This window comes from Vidua macroura, chromosome 8, assembly GCF_024509145.1.
Source record: "Vidua macroura isolate BioBank_ID:100142 chromosome 8, ASM2450914v1, whole genome shotgun sequence".
Lineage (NCBI taxonomy): Eukaryota > Metazoa > Chordata > Aves > Passeriformes > Viduidae > Vidua > Vidua macroura.
The window spans coordinates 8,088,684-8,114,945 of NC_071578.1; the positions used below are offsets into that span (position 1 = coordinate 8,088,684).

Consider the following 26,262-nt stretch of genomic DNA (forward strand, 5'->3'; position numbering starts at 1 on the left):
TCATCTTTGGAATCCAGAAGAGACTACATGTCTTTGAATATAGTTTAGTCCCTCTTCCTCAAACTGAGGTTTTTTCCCTTGGGAAATTCACTGTTTTCACAATAATTAGTTCTGTAATAAGAATGCCGTGTCATTTTCTACCTGAGGTTGAGCCCTTTCTCTGTTGGTTCCTTATCTGGGTGCTGGTCTGGAAGTTTTAGTTATTTCTGATTATCTTTTTGCTCAAAGGTTGGATCAGTTTTAGTGATGTCCATGAACTAGCTAAGAAACTGCATTTCAAGTGAAAAGTGTGTTTTCTGGGGCAACCCCCCCTAGCCAAAAGAAACTGAAGCATTACAATCACCTAACAGGAGTTTTCATTTTGAAAAATTCATCTTTCGAAATGATGAGGAAGACTTTCACCATTGTTTCTTTTCAGCGAAAGAGATACTTGTGTCCTATAAATGCCAGTGGTGATACAATTTAGAAAGGAGCAGAGGGAAGATATTTCAACTTCCCTTTCTTTATAAGAGTCTCTCCTGTGAGTTAAGACCAGAGTTTTCAAACTGAGCCACAAAAGTGTTCCATGTGCGTGAATAATCCTTGGTGCAGCTGCTCCCCAGCCAGCCGGCGTCCACGTGGAGATTTCACATCGTGTTTTGTGTGTTTGTCCTTGTCTGTTTTGCACATTATGTTCTGGCTCAAAGAATGTCAGCTCTTTGGGACAAATACTTTCATGCCTATCAGTACAGAGTCTGCAGGCTTGGATTTGGCCTCACAACTGGGGATCTTTGCTTTATTGTGATATAAATAAGAAGCTTAATGGACCTGTGGGAAAAAGGTGTCTTTGCTAATTATTCAATAGCCTTATATCTTTGAAAAAGATGCAGGCAGTAAAGTTGCCAGTAAATAATTGAAACTTCCAACAAGGGTCTGGTAATACTGAAGTAAAGAAGAACCAACATACCATACCTGCTGAAGGAGGAGGAGGTGGGAAGGAAAAAATAGGAGCTATCTTTTGTCTCACTGCCCAGAAAGTGGCATGAAAGTGAACTTGTATTTGAAACAACAGAACATCAAAATGGAGAAGCAAATTTACTTTGCAGTCCTCCTTTAAAGGCTCTTTAATTCTTAATGCAGTCCTATAGTCAGGAATAACTGTCCTTTCATTAGATAAAAATATAAGTGATTGCTGCCAAAAGTAATGTCAGAGCTGATGTATGAGCATCACAAACTTCTCCATTAGAAATTAACTAAAATGGATGCAAAATTCCTTTTAATCATAGTTCTTGGGAAAAGTCTGCAGCTTGGATTTGTAACTGCTTGGCCACATTTGTCTAATTTTTCATTTTTTTTGTTCTTTATAATTTTTTCCTGGATCTCTCTGAGTACTCCTTCAATTCCATAGAGAATTTAAAAGTGCAGGGGAAAGTTGTCTGACTGTTGCTAAACAAGAGATCTGCAGTGATTTTAAAAGGTGTTGAGCAACATCCAACACATGATTTTGAGCTTATTCTTAGGAAATATTCTCCAATTTTACACTGTGTCAAAGCTACACAGGTACTTGGCACGGATGGAGATGGGCCTTGTGTGAGACACTGAGCTCACTTGTGTTAAGGAATATTCACCCACAATATCCATAACTTCAGTGAGGGCCCTGGGGAACTTAGAGAGGCTCAACAGTTGTGGTTGTGAACATGCATTTTTAAAAGTTAATTTTTAATTTCTTTAATTTTAATTTTTTTAAATTTTTTAAAATTTCGAGCCTTAAGATTTAATGTTTTTTGTGTGCTGTAACACAACATTTTTCTCATTTCATTCTTGGCTTGTCTGTTTACATGAGCAGAAGCACTCCCATATCTCTGTGGCATTCAAGCCTGTGTTCGGCTACTGGAGATTCAGTTGAGGGTTTGGGGAACTTGACAGAAGGGGCACACATTGTCCCATATCTCTTCTTTTTCTGTTTACAATAGAATAAAAGCATACTATGGACAACACTGTTGATTGATTCCAAACAGTGATTTAAATCATTGATTTTAATAATGGTTTGTTCAATAACCCAGGAAATCTTGATTAGACTGACTGATTGTAACTGTGGATTACATTTAGATTTTTAATTATAAAATACTAATTGATAAACATGAGGGTACTTCATATCTGTACACGTCTACTTAAACTAATATAGCTCTGCATAAAGTCATCATATTATTTAACATCTGTATTTTCCCCTAACTATTTTTGCTAATGAGTTGTCAAACTCTATCAGAATGAAAGTTGAAATTTTACTTAGAATGAATAAAGTATCTCTAGATATTTTTTACTTTAAGAAATTTGCTAGACACATGAAGTCTGTAAATGCATTACAATATATTTCAGCTTTGGAATTTGTATTTTTCAAGACTCTGTAGCTTATAAAACTATTTTCTTTGGATCACCATGACCTTAAAAATTTTTGAAAATGGCACATCTTGTATACCCTAATTTTGCTCATAAATAAGAAAAGGTAAGCAAGTTTTTTCCCTGTGTTTTCAGATCCCACTTTTAACTTTGATTTAATGAAAACTTTAAACTCAGATAATAAATGAAATCTTCTATTTTTAAAATGTCATTCTGTTTAATTCTCCATTTCTTTAGTCTGAATTTGATTGTAATAACCTTGCAGGGCAGCTACATTTATGACTTAATACATACAGTGAGTCTAAAATTTTACCCCATCCCCCCTTCTAAGAATAAAAGAAGCAAATCAACGTTCATGACATGATAAAAGTTCAAGAAATTATGCAAACCCAAGCAGAGTTCCTTTCTGGCAAAAGCCATTCGATTGTGCCTAAGAATATGCAATTCTTTTAATGACACTGGCCAATTTGTATTATTGTTTCAAGATGATTTATTCTTCTGAAGAATGCTTGGCGTTTTTGAAGCATTTTCATAATTTGAATTACTTTCTAGGATTCATTTTATTTCACTTTATATCCTCACTCAGAAAAATGGGTAAATTACTCAAGTAGCCTCCATTTGCACAGCTATTTCCTAGTTTATAAGGACTGGTATTTTAATGCTGCTTGATAAACTGTGTTCAATCCTTCTCTGGAGGTGTAGAAGCTTTGTTAGAAACTGAACTTCTGGGTGATAGAGAGCAACTGTATTTAAAATATAGTTGTGGCAGGGCAGGAAATTTCTGATTTATGAGTTTTCTGCCAGAAAATTCCTTTCAAAAAATAACTGTTCTTCAGGAAGGTGTTTGCCGTCCAGTTTCCCCATTTCTTTTGGATGCTTTTGTGTTACAGAAAGTTGGACAGTACTAAATATGTGTCAGTTCTTACTTGCCTGTGTGTAACCCCGTCTTGAACTTGGAAATCAAAACCCGCTCATGTCCCAGGTTTTACTGGAGGAATGCTACTCCAAAGCTAATTCCAAAGGAAGTTCTGGGGGAGGTGCAAGGAATTCCTCAGTAAATGGGTGTTGCATGAGGAGGGATCACTAGCTTGGAGAACACAACTATAGAGCAGATCCCCAGGGACAGGAGTATCTGGGAATTGTCATGTTCAGAAAGCCTGCCAGGTAGTAAGTCAGGAATCAGAGGTCACTTCAAAAGAATGTGAAAAGTGAATTAGCTGTTAGCCAGACCTTAGTTTGCCATGTGTTATAAGGACATAAACACCTTCCTAAAGGTTGTCATAAGTTTCATTCCTATTTTGGGGAGTTTGCACCTGTTGGAATTGCTTGTTTTCCAAAAGTAACAGCTGAAAATTATCCAAAATAGTCTGCAAATGAAGAGACACAATGTGCTATCATGAACTGGGTATTAAACAATGAAGCTCTGAGATAATGGTGCAGTTCCCTTGGGGCACCGTGAGTGGGAATTGTGGGAATGAGGAGCTACCTGAGTACTGAAATGTGGTAGAAGAAATGATGGGATAAAAGACTGACCTCAGCTTATATGTACCTGGCCCTGGTTTATCCTTTAGAGTAGTTTTACAGGTGGGGCTCTGGGGGTGCTGGGATGGAAAGAAACCCAAAAGCTTTATCTTTCCTTAATAGGACAATTAAAAACTCTTTCACTGTGTGTAGCATGTTTGGTCTTTCTTCCTCCTGTTTCATCCACCCTCTTATTCTCAGTTCAGATACCTGTTTGAAAGATTGGGTTGAAGAAGGAACTGGGATTGATGCAGTGGAAAAAGGTTTAACTTGGTGATAATTTTTTCAGGGACAGTTGGCTGGAGTAACGTGGCAGAAGGTCATTTGGTTTGGTCTCCTTTGGGAATGAGGAGTAGAAAGATGTGGAAATAAGGAACTGTCTTTCTCTGTTAAACACTTAAATCAATACAAACCCAACTGGGGGTGGGGAAGAGCATTCAACCTTCTGAATCATTTCAAAATAAATCAGGTGATGAAACAGCAATTTACAGTAATCACAGAATCATTTAGGAAAAAAGCTCTGAGATCATTGAGTCCAGCTTATGCCCCAATACCACTGTGTCAACCAGACCATGACACTGAGTGACACATCCAGGCTTTCCTTAACCAGCTGCAGGGATGGTGACTCCAGCACCTCCTCAGGCAGTGCATTCCAGTGTCTAATCACACTTTCTCTGAGGAAATTCTTTCTAATGTCCAACATAAACCTACCCTGGTGCAATTTAGGTCATGAATAAAGATATTAAACAGGACTGGGCCCCATACTGGCCTCTGGGGGACAGCACTAGTCAAATGATACATCCATGAAGTACAACAACGTGTTTCTTAAAAAGACAAGTCAGTGTTGGGCACTCAGATGGTTCCAGGGAGTTGTGCTGCAAGCAAAGAATGCCAGTTCATGCCATTGGGATTTCCTTCCCTATTTAATCAACTAAAATAGTTTTATTTTCTCTAACTACTTGTTTTGAAAGTATCAGTTTTTCCCAACTTGCCATTTATAATAAACTGTCAAAGCTATACTGCACTTCCCATGGGAAATTTATTTCCCTCCATTGTATGCGCCCAGCCTCTTATTGTTAGATTTCAGGAGCACAAGGCTGCCTATGTGGGTTTGTTTTGCCTTCAGCAAAAGGGCAGTAGTGAATTTGTTCTGACAAACATTTCCCATCCTTGCAGTGGCAAAGAGAATGGGTTTGGCAGCAGATTTCCTGAGTTACATGCTCAGACTCAAATCCGGCATGTAAAATTCCCAATATTGTATGCCCTGCTCTGACTTCCAGAACTTATCACAGCCTCAGTGACCACCAAATGTTTCTGCTTTAAACTTTGAAAACCTTTGTCATGCTGTGAACATAGTGAATTTGTATTTTTAGCCTTGGCAGAAATATCTTGAAGATCTGGAAAAGCCTGCATGACTTCATCAAACCTTTCAATTTTAAAGCAAGGCTTTAGAAGGCGTTGCCTGATCTGTTGTTAAAGGGTGACTGAGAAAAAACTGTGGTCTCCCCACCTCTATGAGAAATTGTAATTGCACAATCTTCAAATTGCCACAGAAGAATTACTGGGATATAAGTTGCTTTTCAAGGTGACTAAGAGCCATTTATACTTAGAGATTTCTTGACCTTAACTCCACTGATAATATTTGCCTCTTTCATCACTTCCAAATCACTGGCTCTTTAGGTCCAGCTATATTTGACTATGTATTTCTGTGTCAGTTCAATGAAAACTTATTGTTTCTTCTAAGTATTAAAATAATAACAAAAATCTCCCCCCCCCCCCTCCCCAATTCTTCCTTGCTTTTCCTGTTTCAGAACAGAACCCTGCTGGTGCTGTCTTTGTAAAGCTCATGTATCAATGTTTTATACAATGTTTTATACAAGGAGTGGAATAAGAGTACAAAATACCTGTGACCTGGGGGGTTGTGGTAGCTTCAGACTTTATCTCTTAGATATGTGCTTCTGATGGCCATCAGGATTGAAATGAACTCTTTGGTGACTTAATTAAATCTGACTGCTATTAGCTTTGTTCACAGAGCTGACCCTGCATGAAGCAGAGTTGGTGTAATCATTCACATGACTTTGCATATCCCTCTTTATTAGGACAAAAGCACATAGAGATGGTTTCTCCTTCAAAAATCTTATGGGATGAGCAGAGAATGTGGGATAAAGATATATTTTCTATTAAATTTGTAAAGCAATCCACATGGGAGTGAGTAAAGTCCCACTCTGTGTGCTGAGGGTTAATCCCAGAGCTGCATCAGCTCTGAGCTCACCTGTGCACTATTGGCTGAGAGCAGGGGAGGGAGGCAAAGGCAGAAAAGCCACTGCTTAATTTAGACAGTGACAAATGGCTTGCTGTGCAGGATGCTTCACTCCTGGATGTCTGGGGTGGTGCAGATGCTAAAAAGGGAAACACATTTTCTCATATCTTTACAAGCAAGGTGTCATGGCTGGCAGCTCAGCCTGACCTGTGTCTTTTAGTGGGGCTGCTAAAGGTGGTGGGAGAGTGGAGGTCTAAGTCATATATTATATTATAGTGACGTGCCCTGTCCCCCTACTTTCCCATGCTTTTGGGCTGGCTGACTCCACAGCACAGTTCTTTTGTCCAGGCATTTTCTTTTGTACCCAGACATGTCAAATATGACATACATCTAAGTGCATCAGGGAGCTGTACTGCTCTCTCTGCATGTTAACCAGCACTCTGCACTGTCTGCCTCCTCCTCTTTGTTATCTCGGCACTGCTGGATGTGTGATGTGCAAGGAATGGCAGTAAGGAAGAATCCAGGTGATATGGCAAAAAGAAAATGCAAGAAAGCTCATATTCAAGCGGTGCAGTGTGTTAGACCAGGTATGAAACCAGAGAGCACCATGGTGTGAACCATTGCACACAAACTGGGGAAAGACTGTCAGGTTTTCCAGTCTGCTCTGGCATATGGTTGTGGACCACTATTCTTACCTCACAGCGCTTTTATTCGCAGCATGTGCTAGTTATAGGTTAGACAGATACAGATTGTGCTTAATGTGGTACTGAGATCCTGCCTGCATACACTGATGACATTCAGCCAAGGGCTTAGATGTGCCTCATGCAGGCCTGAGATCATAATGGTTTTTATTTGTAGAATTTGGATGAACAAATGGTCTTTTCTTAGCCCAGCCCAGCCCAGCCCTATTCACTTTCTATTTTAGGAGATAATAATTGCATGCTTTTCATGTATATACTCAACAGTTTTGTCAGAATTAAAATCAGATTTATTTAAAAGCCATCTCAGCCTAATACAGCAGCACTGGGCTATTAGTTTACTTTGCTTCTAGACATTGAATGTGTCTGTTGTACTAGTAGAATGGAAATGATGTTAATTTTCTTTTGCAAAACACTTCAAGGAACCCAGAAAGAGTGTAGATGTCATTGGTGCTATAGAATAATAAAAGGATGCTGCCAACCCCAGGTATTAAACATGAGCACAATGCTAAGTCTGGTGCTCAGACTTACTGTGACTTTGGCTTACAAAGAAGCAATTAAACAGTCAGAGGTACTCCATGGATCCCTACTTCCCCCATGTATCTGGTTTTGGCATCAATAAAGATGCTGGACTAGGTAGACCTTTTGTGTAAGGCAGGTTCTCTATTCCCACTGCCTCGGAAATTAAGTGTTTTAAAAATCTCTTTATTGATTCAATTTCTGAGAAATTTCAGCTTCATGGAAATTTCAGCTTCACTGAAGTTTCCCAGACAAAAATTAAAACAGCATGGAAAATACAGCAGATTTTTTTGAGGGAAAATAGCAGGGAATGCATCACAGTGTGCCAGGCCCCAGGTTGGCTGTGGAAGCTGGCACACCAGGAGGAAGCAGTAGTGCTAGGGAGCTGAGAAATGGGTGCTGCTTTAAAACTGTAGTTCAGCAGCCACTGGGACTGTGGAAGGATCTCATTTGTTCTCAAAGTCATGTTGCATGGTTTCAGATTTAGCTTAAGGAAATGAGGGCTGGAAGGGACCTCAAGAGATGATGTAGTATCCTCCCCAAACCAAAGGCGAGATCAGCATGCCAAAGCCACTCTGACACGTGTTTGTCCCTTCCTCAGCCCTGTGCTGGAAATTCCAGAGCCTCCCTTGGTGACCCGTTCCAGCCTTTGCTGTCATCACAGACTGGCATGGGGCCTTCAGCTGTCATGGCAGAGCAGAGGGATACATTACGTGGTGTCACTCCTTGTCATTTCATGATTTCAGCTTGTAACATATGTCCTCTAGAGCAAAGTCCTGGTATTAGGACATCTCAGGGCTGCTTTTCAAGTCCAAGTTGTACCAAAAGTCTGTGACTCGCATTTTGTTACAAGATACCACCGTGCTTAGTTCCCCTCCCCTCCTTTTTTAGGGGATTTGAGAATAAGAATGCTGATAGGAAGAGGGACATGCAGTGGTGGATTCCTGGATAGCAGGAATGTGCAGCACATATTTGGGGTTCTTTTGGCCCGTTATCCAACAAACAAAAGTCATGCCCTTTAGTCAAAAGGACTGACTCTGCTCTCATTATCAGTTGTGATAATAAACTTGGACTTGCCCTTTTGCAAGGCATGGTGTTGCCTGGGCTTAATCCCATGAGGAGATGGAAGTTTTTGGGCTCAGTCAGCTTGAGTGTTGGAGCCAGGGTGATATTTTCCCTGCTGCCTGGGCTTTAACAACTCACATTGCTCAGTTCTGTTTGTCTCAATTTGTTGTGATTTGTTCATGTTTCAGGCATTCACCAAGGGAACACCAAGTCTGGGGATAGTAATATCTGGAAAATCTTTTGTTCCAGGCTGTCTCTGTGGCTTCCATGAGTGCCTCAGTGGATGGGCATTCCCTTTCCACTTCACTGGGCTTCCAGGCCCTCCCCTCCCTCAATCCTTCTGTCCCCTGAGGCTGGGCACAGAGCACAACCCTTGCAGTTCAGTGCTGTCTGCCACATCAGTCTCTTCAGATCTTACCGTGTGCTGGACTGCTCCCTAACAGGAAATCTTTTTGAGTATTTTATGTTTGAAGGGAGAGGAATGGAAGCTTGGAGCCGAGCTAGAGATTTCTGATATAACATGAGACATTGTGGCACCCCTGGGACAGAGTGCTTCTGGTTCCCTTTCTGCCATCAGGGTCCTCCAGGATTGATTGCAGTGAAAAGTGACTACCAGCAAAGTACCAAAACTCCTGAGCCAGAGTCCTTTTGCCAGTTAGAGACCAGGAGAACTTCGGCTTCCCATAGCTGCGGGTGGGTGGCAACACGCCCTCCCTGCAGCCCCCACCGCAGTGACAGGGCTGTCAGCCCTGCCCTGGGCTGTGCCTGCAGGAGGGTGTGTGTCCTGGAGGAAGATGAGTGTCCTGGGCTGTCCCTGCAGGAGGGTGTGTGTCCTGGGCTGTCCCTGCAGGCAGGTGTGTGTTCTGGAGGAAGATGAGTGTCCTGGAGGAAGATGAGTGTCCTGGGCTGTCCCTGCAGGCGGGTGTGTGCCCTGCTCCCTGTGCCACACGCGGGGCTCTGCTGCCACCCAACGGGGACAGGACAAGTCCTGGCGCTGCTCGCTCAGCTCCGTGCGAGCTCTCAGGGTGTTGCTAAAGCAAAACCACAGACACTGCTTGCTGTACAAGAGAGGAACTTTGTGCAGTGAGGACTTTCTCGCAGCTTGTTCCTGACAGAATCTCAAGAGCTTGTACAGAGCTTGCCAGGTGGTCTTTGAATCATAAGCAGCATGAGAAACAGAAGTACTTCCCTCTTCTACTGAGAATGTCTGTAATGAGAAAGACTGAGTCTTTGTGCAGGACCTGGGAAGGGTTTAAGGAAAGGAAGATGTACCTTTGCACTGCTGTGCAGTTCGTCCCTTTGGCTACCAAATGCTGTGACAGGTGGGCAGTTAATTAAGGTTAATAAACCAAGTAGCTGACAACAAATGCATCTGTTTGCTTGTTTGCAGATTGTGCTGGCTGTGGAAGAGACATCAAAAATGGACAAGCACTGCTAGCCCTGGATAAGCAGTGGCACCTGGGGTGCTTTAAGTGCAAGGCCTGTGGGAAGGTCCTAACTGGGGAATACATCAGCAAGTGAGTAATCTCTGTCTGCTTCTCTTATGAACTCCTGGCACAGTTTTAGCTGCTAGCAGAGAGGAGCTTGCAGCAAAAATCACATCTGGAGGTCCTGTTTTGACCACCTTTTCATATACAACAAAGTCTTTGTTCCCAGTGAGAGCTGAGCTGGGAAAGTGGACTGCAAAGTACAACTGAAAGCTCGTTTAATGACACCAGTCTGTATTTAATACCAGTCTGAAAGAGGTGTGATTCCACATTCCCATAGAGAATTAGGTGGTTTATTGCACGTGTTTTCTGTAGTGGCCAGATAAAGCATTGTGTCATTTTGCTTTCCAACATGTGATTTTGAGGAAAAAAAAGTAGGAATTTGTTCATTTCTTGCCTTTGCCAGATAATAGAGTAAATGTGATGGTGTGGTTGACCTGACATTGTATTTCTCATCTTCATATAAGAAACTAATGAAGAGAGTTTTGAGTGGAAGAAGGTGTAGAGGAAGAGAATAGAGAAATGATAAAAGATAGGAAATGAAGATACCATTTCTTTTACCCCTTCAAGCATATAGCAAAGACAAAAATAAGGAAACAATGTCCATTTCACAAACCTGTCATTCTGGTGTGTATAATATTTATAAGAAGCAGCATCTGTAATTTCTCAAAAAAAATCTGATGCCTGAGAAATGCTCCTAGGCTGACTAGTGTTTCCACTTTTACTGTATGTTCCTCGTTCACACTAAAATACTACCTTACCTTACACTTAAAAGTAACTGCTTATAGTCTTGCAGCCTACCAAAGATTTTTTTTTCCCTAAAGTGAACAAAAACTGTCTGCATGTGATAGACTGTGATTTCCTCTAATCCCAGCGACAGTTACACTGATTCCCTGAAACTGTACCATCTGCAGGTGTAGAGAGTCTGCTCTAAAGAAGGAGGTTTATTTCAGTAGTTTGTCCTGGATGGCTTCTCTTGATGGAAATTTAAGGAATAATTCTAAGAGGCATTAGTGAGAATATGATTTTTGTTTCTTGTACTACAACATGTTTCCCTTGAACTCTCCCCTTTTACCTGGGTCTGTGTGTAGGAGTTCCAAACTGAAGACAAATGAAGAGAGTAAGTCATGCTGTAGCCTGTTTAATAAGAAGTGGTTTGTAATTTATGATTTTTTTTTTTCAGAGATGGTGCTCCTTACTGTGAAAAGGACTACCAAGTTCTTTTTGGAGTCAAGTGTGAAGCATGTCACCAGTTCATTACTGGGAAAGTCCTAGAGGTAGGTGTTTTGTGAACTAGAGTTTATGAAGAATTGAGCCACCCATTATGTTCTCACATAACTGCAGAGAATACAAAAATCCTCATAGAAAGGCTTCCTGCTGATTCTAGAACAAAGTTGCTGATTTTCAGAATTATTTTCAGTGTTTTAGTTTTGCAGTCAGGAAAAGTGTGTGATATAGAATTAATTGTACTAGTTTCTATGGATCTGTGGTTTCTGTTTTTCTCTCTTAATGGTGATCTGCAAAGCACATTGCACTGCTTATTCCCTGTCAGATTTGATATATTTACAGAAGTAATTTGAGTACTGGAATCACTTTTGGTAACCATAAGTTTGTCAGAACTTACCACATGAGATTTATACATGATCTGAATGATGCTGAGAAGGTGAGAGGGAGAAATGTGCTGGAGAGGTAAATTATGAGTTCAGAAATGAGAAGGCAGAAACCATCTGAATAATCTCCTTTGCTGACTCTTATTTGGAGTCCTCAACGTCCTCATTGAAACCCATCAAATCTTTTTAGAGATGTCAGCACCAACCTCCATCTCTCATGGCTCTGGTAAGTCCCCTTTGAGCTGGAACCCTTGAACTATGCTTGAATTCCTGTGTCATGACTGAATTGTTTAAGGGGCCAAAACACAAAGGACCTTCCTTGTCATTGAGATATGAGAAACAAAACTCCTGTCCCTGCAGGAAACTCTGCTTAGTGGAAAGAACCTAAGCCTTGAGCTCAGGTCAGGAGCTGGAGTATATGTTTTTGAGTAAATAACTGAGAATAAACCTGAAAGTGTCACAAAAAATAAAAACAGCTGGGAGCTGCAAGTGAAAGTGTGTTACAAGTTCCCTTCTTTGTGTCCCATCTACTACACATATAAGACTGTGTCAGCCCTATTGGAACAAGTTTCAGGTTTGACATAAAATGCTATTGTGGTTTTTGTTGTGGAGGTTTCTCTGGTTCAGCATTCAGAATATGAACCAGTCACCATGAAGGACTCAGAGCTTGTGTGGACACCCTGAGCATTTGGAGGATGCACTGGAAGGATGCACACTTCTTTCATGAGCCAGATCTCAGCCTGTCTCCTTTGAAATGTGTATCTAATTCCTTTGGAGACATGCACAGATAATTGCTGAGAGCAGCCTGGGTTTTCCCCTGAGTAGGAAGGCTGTGTCTCTGGCTTTCTTCTTCTGACCTGCCACCATCTGCTTATCTGTTCCTGTCTACTGATGAGTTTTTGCAATTTAGCATTGTGTATTGGAGACACCATAGTTGCAATGCTGTGCAGGAAGCACTGCAGGAGAGAAGTAATTGAATTTGTGAGATAGGGAAACATAAGATAATTCTAAAATTGTTTTAGGTGTACGTGACAGTTGCTCTCACTTATGAGCAATGCAACCTATTCAGATGAAAATAACAAAAGAAAGGGTTTTTGGAGTCTGTGGAGGGAAGAAATAAACTATTTGTATCTTGAGCATTTTGTGAAGTAGCTGTGAATATAGCAAGGTTGCACTCATGTTACTCTTCTTAGCATCAGTGAGAAAGGAACCTAACTGTTCGAGGGGTCATGGGCTGCATCCCATCAGAAGTGGATAAACTGAGACTAAGGAAAGATGAGTTCAATTGACCGGGCACTTGGCTATCCATCAGACTTTAAGTTAACATTCAGGGATGTATCCCAGAACCTTGGTGCTCACTTTGACCCCAAGGTGAGTTTCTCACTTCATAGTTCTTATTCTTCTATGGCTATTTATTATCAGAAGATGAGATAGATTTGCTGCAGAAAGGAAGCATGTCCAAACTCTTGCAAGGGTGTCCCTCTTCTAAGAGTCAAAATCAGATAAAAAGATAAAGTTTTTTCTATTTAACCTGGCCCTTGCAGCATCAGACTTTTCTGATGAATTAGAAACAGAGCTTTTGAATGATCTTGTCAATAATGGAAACATTAAGCGTGCTCAGTTCTGGTTAAGTCTAGAAATTTTACTTGAATATTTATGGCTCTCACTGGTTATCAGAGACACAACCCAAAATACTGCAGCAGAGGGCAGCAGTGGTTCTTAGCACATAACTGAGACCAAACTCCTCAACGGCCTCTAGAAGTTGTCTGTAAGGTGTAGGCTGGCCAGGTCATTAGAAATTTTCACAAAAAAAATTAGCATTGTGTAGCTAGGGAGGCCATTCAGACACTGGCTTAACTGAATTGCAGTGTCTATTAGCAGCTTGGATAGTCCATGATTAAAAAGTTCTCCAAGCATCATCTGGGAATGCAGATGCAGGACAGACATTCAGACAACTCTGTGTCTTTTAAGTGGTGCTGGAAAAGTTTGGAAGATACAGGTGAGCAGCCACTGTTCAAGAACCAGAGCAGTTTATGACAACTGTGGGCTTGTTTCGTGGCTCCTCACTGTCAGAGATGCACAAAGTTCCAAAGGGGCAGTACTAAATGCTGCCTCTAAATATGACTCAAGGAACTAATAAGTCAAAAGCTAGCATGAGAAAATCATGTGTCAGCACGTGTGTCCCCTTGGGCAGCAGAGGTCGTCTAAAGGATGGGGTCAGAGCATGACATAAATCCTCTGGTAATAATGGAGATGAGATCGGAAGCAGCTACAGGAGATAATTCACAGGACAGGAAGCCACAGTTCAGAGAGGGCTGCAGACCTGTTTGAGGCAGGACAATTAACAGTCTCCTTATCCTGCACTGGAAGTCATCCAGAACCTTTCAGTTCACCTGAAGTTTTAATTTAGATGAAGCTTGAGATCCTCACAGAAGGATTACTGTCTTCCCTCTTTGTTTTCTTTGGCAATGTTTCTTTGGGAAATTTCAGTATTTTTGATGATTTATATCATGTGGGTTGTCTCTTGTTCTGCTGTTTCTCCCTTGAGAAGGAAACCATATTCTTGGTGTGAAGTAGTACCCTTACAGGAATTGTCTAGGTAGAGGTTATGTCTGCCCAGCCCAAATTATGCCTACTAACATGCAGTCAGAAAAAAACCCAAAGCACTTCGTATTTTGCCTTTGTTAATAAAAATTATTATAGCAAATGTCCTGTAGTAAATATATTGATCGTTACATTTCATTTGTCAATAAAATAATTCATTATGTCAGAAGCAGAGTATGCTATCTCATCATCTTCATCCAAAGAAATTATTAGAAGTGGTTGGAGGGAATTATGTAGTACATTGTGTACAAACACTTCCCTCTAATGGATCAGAAGTGATTAACAGCAAGCCAATTTTCTGCTTATTCTTATTATATCCAGGGCAATCTGTCGAAAAACTGAAGGGAGATGAAAACATGAAAGTTAGCTCTGGGTTCTCAGAGGCTGGTGCTGTCTATTTTACCCGTACAAGCCTATTTCACTTATTTATTTATTTTTATTTAAAGAGAAGTTGAGATTCTTTGCAACATTTCAGACTTGCAACTCCTGCTTGTTTTGTCCATCAGTATGGCTTTAGCACCTCTGAGAAAGTCAGATTTTTCAGTCTCCTACAATGAACAGCCAGCAGGAGAGACAGCCACTCCTCATGTGGACCTAAGAGTCTTCATCTCAGAAGCAGCAATGCTGTGCCCCTGGAGCACCCTCAAAAAAAAAACCATGAGAAAAGCCAAGGTTTGGGTTCAGACTGAGATTCAAGGACAGACTCCCTCCAGCCACTCCGTAGAGGTGATCCCTTTGCTCAATTAAGAAATGCATTAGGAGAAAGACAAGACTTATTTTGCTAATATCCACAAACCATGGAAGAATGCTCTTTTTTTCTAGGCCATAGATGTGACAACTTTCAGTAGCCATGGAAATATGCAGGAAACATACCATGTGCATTTAAGTCAGCTCAGATATTTCTGTGTATTATTTGGCACATTGCTGTCTGTGACAAATGCTCACAGATGACAGATGAGTGCATGCCAACACAATAAATGTGGTAAATGTCCAATATGAAATAGATATTGCAACTTTCTTGAGCATACTGAATACTTTAATGCTTGAGTGTTTCAGGAAATGTTGTCAAGGCAACAGAGATCAGTGCTCTTCCTTGGATTTCTCTAGCAGAAAGGAATCTTTAGTTGTGAAAAATTACTCTTTTCCCATTAACTCTTGTAAAAATGTTTTCAGCAGGCAGTAACAGCATAGTGAGAGTGAGGAGTTCTACACAGACTTCCCACTGAGCAATGGTTTTCATAGCTTCAGGGCTTGCCTCTTGAAAGATGCCTGTCTTATCCTAAATCTGCAAATTTCTGTGCAGCTCCACAAATCTGAGTAAACTTGACCATGTATTTAGCCATTTGAAAGATGTTGACCTAAATGATTTTTTGTCTAATGTGTTTTTCATACACAGTATAACTGCTACTCCAGGGCTTAATTCAAAATATGTTAAATCATTGAGAAACTTCCAACTGACTTCAAAGAATGATGGATCATCCATGTATTCCATTTTTGCTTATCTAAAATGTCTTACAACACTTCTAAGCAGTATTCTTTTAGCACTGCAAAAGAAGACATGAGGGCAGAAAAAGGTAGATATTTTGCATTAAATTGTACTAAAAGACTAAGATTGAAATTTTTACAATCTTCACCTTTTCCAGCTGTAGCTGATATGAACAGGATTTAATCTCATGATTTAGAGATGTATATATCTGCTCTCAAGTGCCTTAACCATCTTGCTACTCCATTTATTTTTATAATGGCATATAATGGCATTTTTATAATGGCATATAATGGCATTTATTTTTATAATGCTTTTTGCTTAATATTAATTGGAAAAAAAAAAGTTATTATAAGGTTATTGTGTGATTTCTCCTGGCTGTGCATAGCTCTAGTTCCTGCTCAAGGGGCTGCTGCCTGCCCTGGGTTTGCTTCCTGGGCACTGTTGAATCTTGCACCCCACCTTGTAAGCAGTGGCACTGTGCCATTTTCACAGATGGACCTGAAAAGTGTCCAGGCCACCAGAAGGTTCCCTTGATTTCAGACTGCAAGGTCAGGTCAAGTTCTAAATATGTTTGTGATATTGTAATTTATGCTGAGCTGATCCTGATTTTAAAGAGGAGTAGTAATTTAAGATGTGGTGCTTAACGTGAATGAAGTTTAGTACTTGTATATACTGTTACTTAAATTGCCAGAAGATCTCATGTGTTCTGTAACTAATTCTGAAACATGTCAATTCTGACACACCTTGACTTCTGAAGTTAGAAAGAAATAACACTAATTATGCGAGGGGAAAAACAAACTGTGAAAGCTGCTTAATTTGTCTAAGAAAATTGTATCTGTATTTTAGAGGTGAAGAATGTGACCTAGAAGAGCCTGTAAGTTTCTTCAGATGTTGTTTTCAGAGCTAGATTTAGAAACCTGTACTGCGAGGAATTCATAGAAGTTTCTGCTGATTCTTTAGACGTGAATGAGTCTGTTCTAAATACTAAATAAATAAACAAATAAATATCATCACAGAACAACCTTGCTGGTTCCCATACAAACTGTAAATGAATTATTTGAACAATGTCTGTGTGTGCTGTGGAAGTGTTGCCTCCTGCAAACACTCCCCCATGTCAGCAGCTCTGCTCATGTGAGTATTAGCATTCAGATGCTTCAGTTGATTGACTTTCAGAGATACCCAGCAGACTGCATGTTTAAGTAATCTATTCTAAGGAGATTTAGGCTCATAGTTCATGTGAAAACATCACCCTTCTCTGCAAAGATCCATGGACAAAGTTTAGTTAGGTACTTCAGTATAGTCATGTATTTGGTCCTGTGCTCTTAAAGCACTTTCCAGATTGAGGAGCCACGTAGAGAATCTCTTAAACTGAGATTTATTTCAATTCTATTCAGAAATGTTAAATGAAAAAGTAGCGTATATTCTTCTGCCCAATAAAGTATTTAGCAAGGCTGTTTTCATAACAATAATGCAGGAAGTATCATAAAATATTTAACTTACTGGATTTTAATGATGCAACCTGTACTGGTAATGCAGGTTGATGTGAAGTAAGAGTTCAAACACTTTTATAAATGAAGCAATTGAACAGAGACTGATGATAGGATGGATCCAAACAGGTTTGGTGGTATATTAAAGTTGTGGAAAAATAATATCCCTGAAGAATGCACTACCATTCTGTTTTCATAGCATTAGGTATCTTCTGCTTTACGTGTCTTACAGGCTTGGGAGAGACTTTGCTCTCAAACAGAATCTCCCAGTCACTGCTGTAATCTACACACACCAAAATAAGCCAAGGGAAAAGGCCACAGAGCCTTTTGCCTATGAGAGGCAGCAGTAGAGTTTAGTGTATGATTTGTTAGTTCTGTGACTTGCTTTGTTTGTGTTTAATTTCACTGCCTTTAGAATAAAAGAGAAAACATGACTGTGTTGCTTGAACATCCCATTAAATGCTAACAAAAGCAGAAGCACATGCTGTGGTCATTTGCCCTCTTAGTCAGGTGTGTACAGCAGAGAATCTTTTTGATTATGGAAAATACCTTGGAGAGATCAGATAGGGTCAGAGCACAGAGGCCATTGAAAACTCATCCAGTGTTCCTGGAGTGTGCCTGAAGCATGATCTCACTCCAAAATGTGCAAACAGGATAAAGGGATTCAGGTACCACTGTGGGAAGTGGCCCCAGCACAGGGCTGCATCAGTCTGAATCGGGCTAGAATACAACCTCAGTTGAAACTCTGTAACAGAACTAGGCTAACACCCAGGAGGCTGTCTAAATTCTTCAGAAGCTGTGGAAGTAATATTTAATAACTTCCAGAGGTGGAGAGTGCCGAGTTCATCCTCAGCAGATGCCTCTCCCCAAGGGAAAAATGTTGTGAATTGTGTCGACATCAAACAGTGACACACAAAAGTGGTGACGGACGGTCCTGCCCCTGCCGGGGCCGGTGCGCTTTTCCTTTTTTTTAGAGCGGCATGGCCGAGCTGCAGCCCGGGTGGGATTTATGTGCAGGGAGGGTGGTTGGCTGGGTTTGATGTGCAGGGAGGGCTGTTAGATAAGTTTGCTGGGTTTGATGTGCAGGGAGGGCTGTTAGATGAGTTTGCTGGGTTTGCTGGGTTTGATGTGCAGCGAGGGCTGTTTGCTGGGTTTGATGTGCAGGGAGGGCTGTTTGCTGGGTTTGCTGGGTTAATGTGCAGGGAGGGCTGTTTGCTGGGTTTGCTGGGTTTGATGTGCAGGGAGGGCTGTTTGCTGGGTTTGATGTGCAGGGAGGGCTGTTTGCTGGGTTTTCTGGGTTTGATGTGCAGGGAGGGCTCTTTGCTGGGTTTGCTGGGTTTGCTGGGTTTGATGTGCAGCGAGGGCTGTTTGCTGGGTTTGGTGGGTGTGTGCAGGAGGAGGAGGAGGAGGAGTGCGGCTCCGGGCTGGGTGCAGCTCCAGGCTCAGCTCTGCTCAGCACCGCGCTGTGCTCCTGCCTGAGCCCCAAGGGAGCTGAGGGGGACATGGACCTGGACTGAAGAACCCCTCTCGGAAGGTAAACAAACCCCTTGCTGCGAAACCAGAGCTGAACTGGAAAGGGCCACGGCTTTCCTGGGGGAGGGCAGGGGGGCGCAGCTTTGTGATGGCACTGATGGCTTGCCGGGGCGATCATAATGGGTACTTGTACTTTTGTTCCTGTGCACCAGGAGGAATGTTTTTTTAAAGGCTGTGTATAATTGCGTGATTTAGATAAAGAGAGTGCAGCTACACATATTTTAAACTGCCAGGAAGAAAGGAGAAGGACACAGAGCTTGGGCTGTTTCTGATTGCAACTGATTGCTGCTGTGAGGAGGAGCAATACGATTCTCTACCTTAAATAATTCTTTATAGAGTTTCTTGGCTCTTTCAATTGCTTTGAAGATTTTTTTTGTATAGAAATAAGATTAGCATTTGTTTTTAGTTTCCCTGTGTTTTTGCTGAGAAATGTGTTTTATCAGTTAATGTGGAACCGCTGTTTTTTTTTTTTTTTTCTTAATGTGGGGTTTGTTTGGATAAAAGCAGGGAAATGAAAAGTTTAATAATAACTCAAAATATGGGTAAATGGTTCAAACAGGTTGCCTGTGTAGCTGAGTAGCAGCATACATCTCACTTGATTTAGAATACCCTTCCCTGATGAAAAATAAATACCCTGCTGTAATTACTGAGAACACCACACCAAACACAAGATCAAAAATCTAGAATAAATATACCTGTAGAAAAATAATATCAATTATTGATGTAAAAATCTTTCTAACAGGATTTTAGTGGTCCCCCCCAATCAAAAGATTGAATTTGGCAGAAGGGGTATCTGTAGTTGGGAAGGACTTGATTTATAAGTATCTGAAGTTGACGGAGCTCTAACAGAAGTTCAGTTGCTATGGCAGCATAATCACAAGGCATTAACTTCCCAGCAGTGGTTTGGAAACCATCCTTCAGTCAATTTGAACATCAATAGGAAGGGGAGGAATGTTAAGAGGATGTAAAGATGGTGAATAATGAGAGCAGGTTGTAACAAGTAATTTGAAAAAATAACCAATTAAAGCTTCCTTATTGCCACAAAGGGATTTGTGAAATCTCTCAGGTGCTTATAAAATTATGGCTTATCTTTATAAATTGCTTTTGTGAGCACAGTGTTGCTGATTAGGATCTATATATCCTGGCAAAGCATCTTTAGCATCTACCTTGTTGATTTAGTTAAATATTCTCTAGTGTGTTTCCTGTACTAAATATTACTAAAAAACTTAAGTAGACTGGTCAAAATTCTTTACAATTACAGTTCAGTAGAGGCATTTATATGAGCACAAAGTTTCTTGCCACCACTAACAGCCTTTGTGACAATTAGCCACTACAGGTATTCCAGTAACATGGAACAGACAAAATAAGTAGCTTTTTCATGTCTTGGAGGTGCACAGAACAAATAGCAGCTTTTAGCAGAAGAGCAACTTACCTGGATGAGTGTGTCATTTGTGTTAGCTAACTGTGTTAAGAATTCCATTGCTTGGTTGTACTGCAGAACACATCTTGTTCTCTGGGAGCAGACCCCTTTAGGGAAAACATAATACTCTATTTTTGTTTTGTGGCCCCCATTGCTTCTTCTGTCCATCTTTTAAACCTTTGCATTGTGCTGGTCCTACCTGCCAAAATCACCCACAAGAGATATAAAACGAGTCATCATCCCTGCACCAAAGTGTTTAGGACTGAACCAGAAGTTCCTCCAGTGTCACAGCCCCACTGGCAATTGGGATGTGGTGCCAGGGGAATGTGGCTGTGCTCTCTGCAGCAATGTGAAATTATTTCAGTTACTTTTTGTTTCTCCTGGACTGAGATCACAATGAAAAATTGATTAAGTGGTGAAATATTTTTTGCAGGATTCTGATGTTTCATTTTTAATTCCTGATTTAAGTCTTCCTATCAGGGAAAAGTTTACAACTGACTTCCAGAAGATTAGGGTAGAACTTACACCTATCTCCCATAAAAAATAATTGTTGGGAAGAATGCAGCAATAACGTGTTCGAAATTTGAGAAGTGGAGAAGAGCCTGTTGGGGCAAGTCTGTAGCTGTCACCTGCTTGTACAACCTGGGTGTTGTGCTCAGCATTCACTTCATGAGGACTCAGCCACCTCTCTCTTTTGTCTGCTTTGTCTGGGTGTTTTCCTGAGGGGGGAAAAGAAAAGTTAAGAAAAACAAATACTAATCCAAAAGATATGTTTGGAATCTCTAGGGACTTTGAAGGCCACAGCATTAACACCTGCCTTCACTGAGCAGGTGGTTTTATGGATGAAGAAATGGGAGTATTTTATGGGTGATTAAATGTTTGAAATGACCACCTGAAGTACAAGATGGGTAGATTTTAATTACATGCTTATGCTACATTAGAAGATCATACAGCTTTAAAAGCTCTTTGGATAGATATCTGGGATGTGTGACATTCATTAAAAGCCTTTTTCTTTTTAAGAGGGAAAATAGCACCCAGTAAGAGATGCATCTTTTCATCACCAGCAATGCAGATACTCTGGCATTTAAACTGCCTGTGAAGCTGGTTTGGGAATTTTTGTGATTTGCAGAGGTCAAGGAAATAACTCCTGTAAATACTTCAAGTTGAAATATTAAGAAATTGACTTTTACATGTAGGATTTGGAGAGAGATTTGTTATGCATAAAGATGAATTTGCTGTTGCTCAGAGTTCTGTAGAGCAATTACATCTTAGCTGGAAACTTTTTTCCTAGGAGTGAGGAGAGTGAAAACTGAGGCAGTAAGAAACTTCAAGCAGATTTATCTCACCATCATGCTTGAACTAATGCTGTTGAGGCAAAATCATGGAGATGCTGTAGTCAGTTGAAAGATCAAATGGCAGCAAATGTTGTTAGATATCCCTTTCTGTTTTATGTCCATCAGCTCTTTCCTGTTCATCACAGTAATTTGTGGGCATAGTTTTTCTGTGGTAAATAGAAGTCTTAATTTTTATATGAAGCTGAAGTAAACAAGATAGGGAGTAAAATCCCTACTGTGTCTTGGCTCCAGCATGCATACTCTGGATACTCCTGCCAGGAAGGATTCAAAAATATACTTGTATAGTTTTGCAGCTGTAATTGGAAATCATGTATATCAGCAGTTAGAAGACTGACAAATAGAAAAAAAAAAAAAGGACTTCTGCCAGAAAGAAAAGGCTCTGCTTCTAGACAGTACATGTTGGTGGTCTGACATTTATTCAAAGTTATCCTTTTTGAAAAAGAGTCAACTATTTCTCTGCACTAACTATCCACTGGTTACTCTGATGTCCTTTCTTATTTCCATTTTAATTTTAGTGTAACATTAACGCTTTGGCCAGAATTACAAAACAAGAATTCTTGAGGAATGTCTGGGTGTAGTCAAATACAGGCTCATAACTGATACGAATGGTTGTGGAGTGACTGGGAAGAAAAATACTAGAAGTAAATTTGTCCTTTCCCTAGGCTGTCATCTGTTTGTTGTGACCTCTTGCTCTAAGAGATTTCCAGAGGTAGTAGGTAGCATTGCAGTTAATCAAGGATAAAACCCCATTCTTTAGACTTTTTAAAGCATTGTCAGATCACACTGGTTGCAATAGGATCAGTTTCTTACAAGAGCAGGCTCTAGTCACTAATAGAAAAAAATATTCCCTGCTTAATTCCCACACAAGATGCTTCCCTGTCAGAACAATCCATCAGTCTCCAGTGGTACAAACTGCCATAAATTGCATGTTGCTTGTCTACTTTGTTTCTCACAGGCTACTTTTGTTTTATATTCTCTGGTTGTTTTCTGTGGATGTACTGAGCTTCACATCATGTTTAGTCGCTTACTCCCCTCCTTTGGCCCTTGCAACTCTTGTTTCTCTGTTGTTTTTGGGACACTCCCTGTGAAGTGAGTGCAGATATCAGAGTGCAGCCCAGGCTTTTCTGAATCACATGCCAAAGCTTGCATCGCTCCTCAGTCAGCCTTCTGACAGACAACAGGAAAGGCAGCTCTGTGGGAGGTGAACAAGAAAATTGGCTACACTTAGGTCTAGTAGTGTCCAGGGCTGGTTTTCTGAGAATTTTTCTCTGCCTGGCTCTGCTGGAAGCATTAATTTTGGCCCTGAGTGAGTTGCTTAAACTCGCAAGCACTCACTTTCTTCACCAGTCAGAAAGTGGTTTGCACTTGCCCATTGAACAGTTAACATGAATTTTTCCTGTTCTTCCAGCCTTCCCCAGGGCACAGAGCCCTGCCACAGTGCTGAGCTCTCAGGGTCAGTAGCAATTTTGGGGCTGATGCAGCTCACCCAACCCCAGAACTTCTGGCCTTGCACTTGAGCTGTCTCAAGTCAGATCAGCCAAAGCTTCATTCTAGCTGGAAAGGCCCCTGCTATAGCAGGGATTTTGCTGTTTAGCCAAGATAGGTCTCAGTGAACTGATTTAACTCTCTTGGAAATTTTTCCAGTGTGACCTGTGCTCCCTAGGAGCTGCCTGATGCATTTGTAAAATCTTCTCTCTATGAAATGCCCATTGGAATGGATTTTAAGGTCAGAAGCACTGCTAAAGTCATCTTGCTTGACCTTCTCTTTTCAAAATCAGAGCTTTTCCCTAGAAACCAAATGAAAGCTTATCCTTTGGGAAATTACCCAGTCATGAAAACTACAGAACAATTGCAAGGTAAAAAATTTTCCCTCATGCTGCTTCAATTACCTTTGCTTTTTAGAAACTTCACTTTGTTTTGAGGTTAAATTGGTCTAATTCCAGCTTTTTGATGCCACAGAGTTTTCAGTGGAATTGAAAAGCTCCTACTCATTCCTGCTATTCCAACCTTCCTCTGCTTTTAATCGTCTCTCATTGTGATCATTGTCCCCTCTGAAGCCTTTATCTGAGTAATGATTTGACTCGGAGTCCTTCAGGATCACAGCTGAGGGCTCACCCTGTGTTGATGCTTCTCCACTGAATTCCCTTCTGCAAATCCACATGGACGGACCCACCGGTGTTATAAATTTTTTTTTCTGCTTTTCCTTTATATTCTTTGTATACATTAAATGATCAGGAGAGCAGGCCCTTTCAGGTGACAGGCTTCATTGGGAGATTTTAATGATGTTCCCCAACTGCCTCTGTCATGGCTCAGACCATGGCTCAGTCTCACAGGGCCTTGCCTTCTCGATTTGCAGGTATTTTATATCAGTCTGTTAGAACATACTTGGTTGGTTTAGATGGCTTAAACAAGCACTGCCTGTGAGTCACCAGCAGATTTACCAGGGGAGGTTTTGTATTCTTGCCTTGGCCACTGGTACCTCATGCTGTGGGTTGAAGGAAGTCATCTCTGAGGTATCTGGCTCAGCAGAGCCTCCCCTGCTATCAGAGCCATCTGTCTGAGCAATGCCTTGCTACACTTTCCTTAAGCCTCTTTGAGTTCAAATTATTCAGGTCTTGAATAATTTGTAAATCTTGATTTGTTAAAAACACTGTTAAAAAAAATCTTGTTCAATAAACAATATCAAACAGGAAATTGGCATTGTCAAATTCAGACCCTAAAGATACCCATTCTGAATGCTCCTGCCTTTTCTATGTCACTTTTCATTATTTTTCATCTACAGCTCACAAGAGAATTTTGCCTGATCTGTTTATTTTTTTCACATCATGCTGTAATAAAGATTTTTGTTGTCTTTAAACATACTGTTCCTAGTTATTTCTTTGGTAAATTTATCTTTCCTATTAATTATGTTTATTTCTAATTTAATTACTTAGTCATTGCCTTTTCTTTTTTTTTTCTCTTTAGTTAATATTATCTCAGTTCTTAGGATTTGGACCTGCAGCAGAATGTCTTAAAACTTGTTTGGTTTTCCTTTTATGGTTACTTTAAGATCTAGGAATATGTATGTTCCTTCCAAATGCCACATGCATGTATAATTACATATACATATCTAACACTGCTCTCTATTTCTGTTTGTCCACACATGCAATCAGATCATGTTTGGAGATATATGCTAATTTCTGAAAATGCTAAAAAGATTTTCTATTAGGATGAGGTCCAGTATTTGTTGCCTGCTGTCAGGTGCAAAACTTTCTGATTTGTGAAGCAATTCTGTTGAGTTTTTTTTAAGATACAGAGGAGGTGTGTTACTGATTTTCTAGCCAAATTTCAGCAGGTTGGAGTCAGCTGTATTTCTACTGACTGAGGAAGTTCTTTCCAGTTCAAGTTACTCTCATTTTGGAGCTATTCAGCACTGCAAATGCAGCTACAGTGGATGTGACCTGCTAATGCACAAACATCAGGCTCTGTTATTCGAGGTCCAGCCAGAGGAAGGGGTCGAGGGACCAACAATCACTTCATGTGAAGAGTTAGAAGGAGAAACAGGGTGCTGTCTCCCTCCTCAGCTCCCATATTCCTGATAACTCAGTGGCTCTCTCATCCCCTAATGAGAGAGAACTCGAGGAGGATTGGGAAGCGGGAGATTCCCGGTGTTGTGGAAGATTGGACATCGTGTGTATCCGGTCCAAAACCCATTCCCAGGGCTCCCTGCTGTCCCTTCCCTTGTGCCACAGGGCTGGCACTCGGCACTGAACCAAGCCAAGGGCTTTGCTGTGCTCTCAGCAGGCTGGAGGCTGGGGCTGGAATGGCTTTCACACCGTGCTGCAGACATGGGGCACTTGGAACAGCTCGGCACACCTACACTGCACTCCTGCAGTCAGCACAGGTTTTTTTCCTGGCTGCTGCAGTCAAAATTACAGTTCTTCCAGTACCAGGCTGTTTGGAAAGGCCTTGGCATTATGGTGGAGTTACTGTAAAGTAGCTTTGCTGGTTAATTCTAATTACAAACCACTCCAGCAATATGAATATGGCTGTAAGCAGGTCCTTCAGTTTCTGAAGTATCTTTTCGTGTCAAAAAGCATGCTGGACAAAATGCATACAAGATAAAGGAATATTTACTTATCTAATGCTTTGTGAAACCTAAAGATTACAGAAGATCTAGAAAGCCCACACCTGTACTTATAAACTGGACCTATTCCAGCATTGTTGAGAAATACAGAAGGGATTTGTGTCAGATACTTCCTGCTCAGGAGTTCAGAATTAAAAAATAATCTTTGCAATAAATGGAGTTTAAAAGAGAATTAAATGGTGGATGCTGGATTTTGCCTTCATATGCACCTAAAATAGGGGTAATGAAGGCAATGAATTCACAGATTTGTATTATAATTAGATACAAATGAAACTTAACAAAATATAAAATATAGTACATATATTTCTTCTGGATTGCTTCTGATTAACTACATATTCAGTCAGTGGGATTAGGTTTCTTGAGCATAAGATCCTAACAGAGATGATGCTGCAAACAGGGATGATGCTGCAATCCTGGCAGTAGGCAGTAAAGCTGTGTTTGCAGTTGCTCTGCTCCTTTGTACTACCCACAAGATTCTAGCCAGCCACTTTGGGCTCCGGTGGGTACATTTCTTAGTTGAGTGGAATTCCCTTCTTTGTACTCACCTGCTGTTAATGTGTAAGTAACAAGAATTCTCAGCTTTGGTCCTGTGTGTAGTAATAAGTGGATTTACCCTGTAAAGACAGAATAACAGTTCCATAAAGACCATAACTGACAGCTGAACATCTCACCTGTGTGTGCAACTTGCTCAACTTTGGGTGTTGCAGGAAAGTGA

General features: G+C 40.8%; 1 protein-coding gene across 3 annotated transcripts in view; it reads left to right on the forward strand.

Moving 5' to 3' along the window:
- ABLIM1 (actin binding LIM protein 1) overlaps positions 1–26,262 on the forward strand; it is a 144,536-nt gene that overhangs the window by 61,070 nt on the left and 57,204 nt on the right. For all 3 annotated transcript variants that reach the window (XM_053983491.1, XM_053983489.1, XM_053983490.1), the window contains exons 5-6: positions 9,830–9,956; positions 11,110–11,203. In XM_053983491.1, the coding sequence (XP_053839466.1) occupies positions 9,830–9,956; positions 11,110–11,203 (221 nt within the window). The remainder of the gene's footprint in view (positions 1–9,829; positions 9,957–11,109; positions 11,204–26,262) is intronic.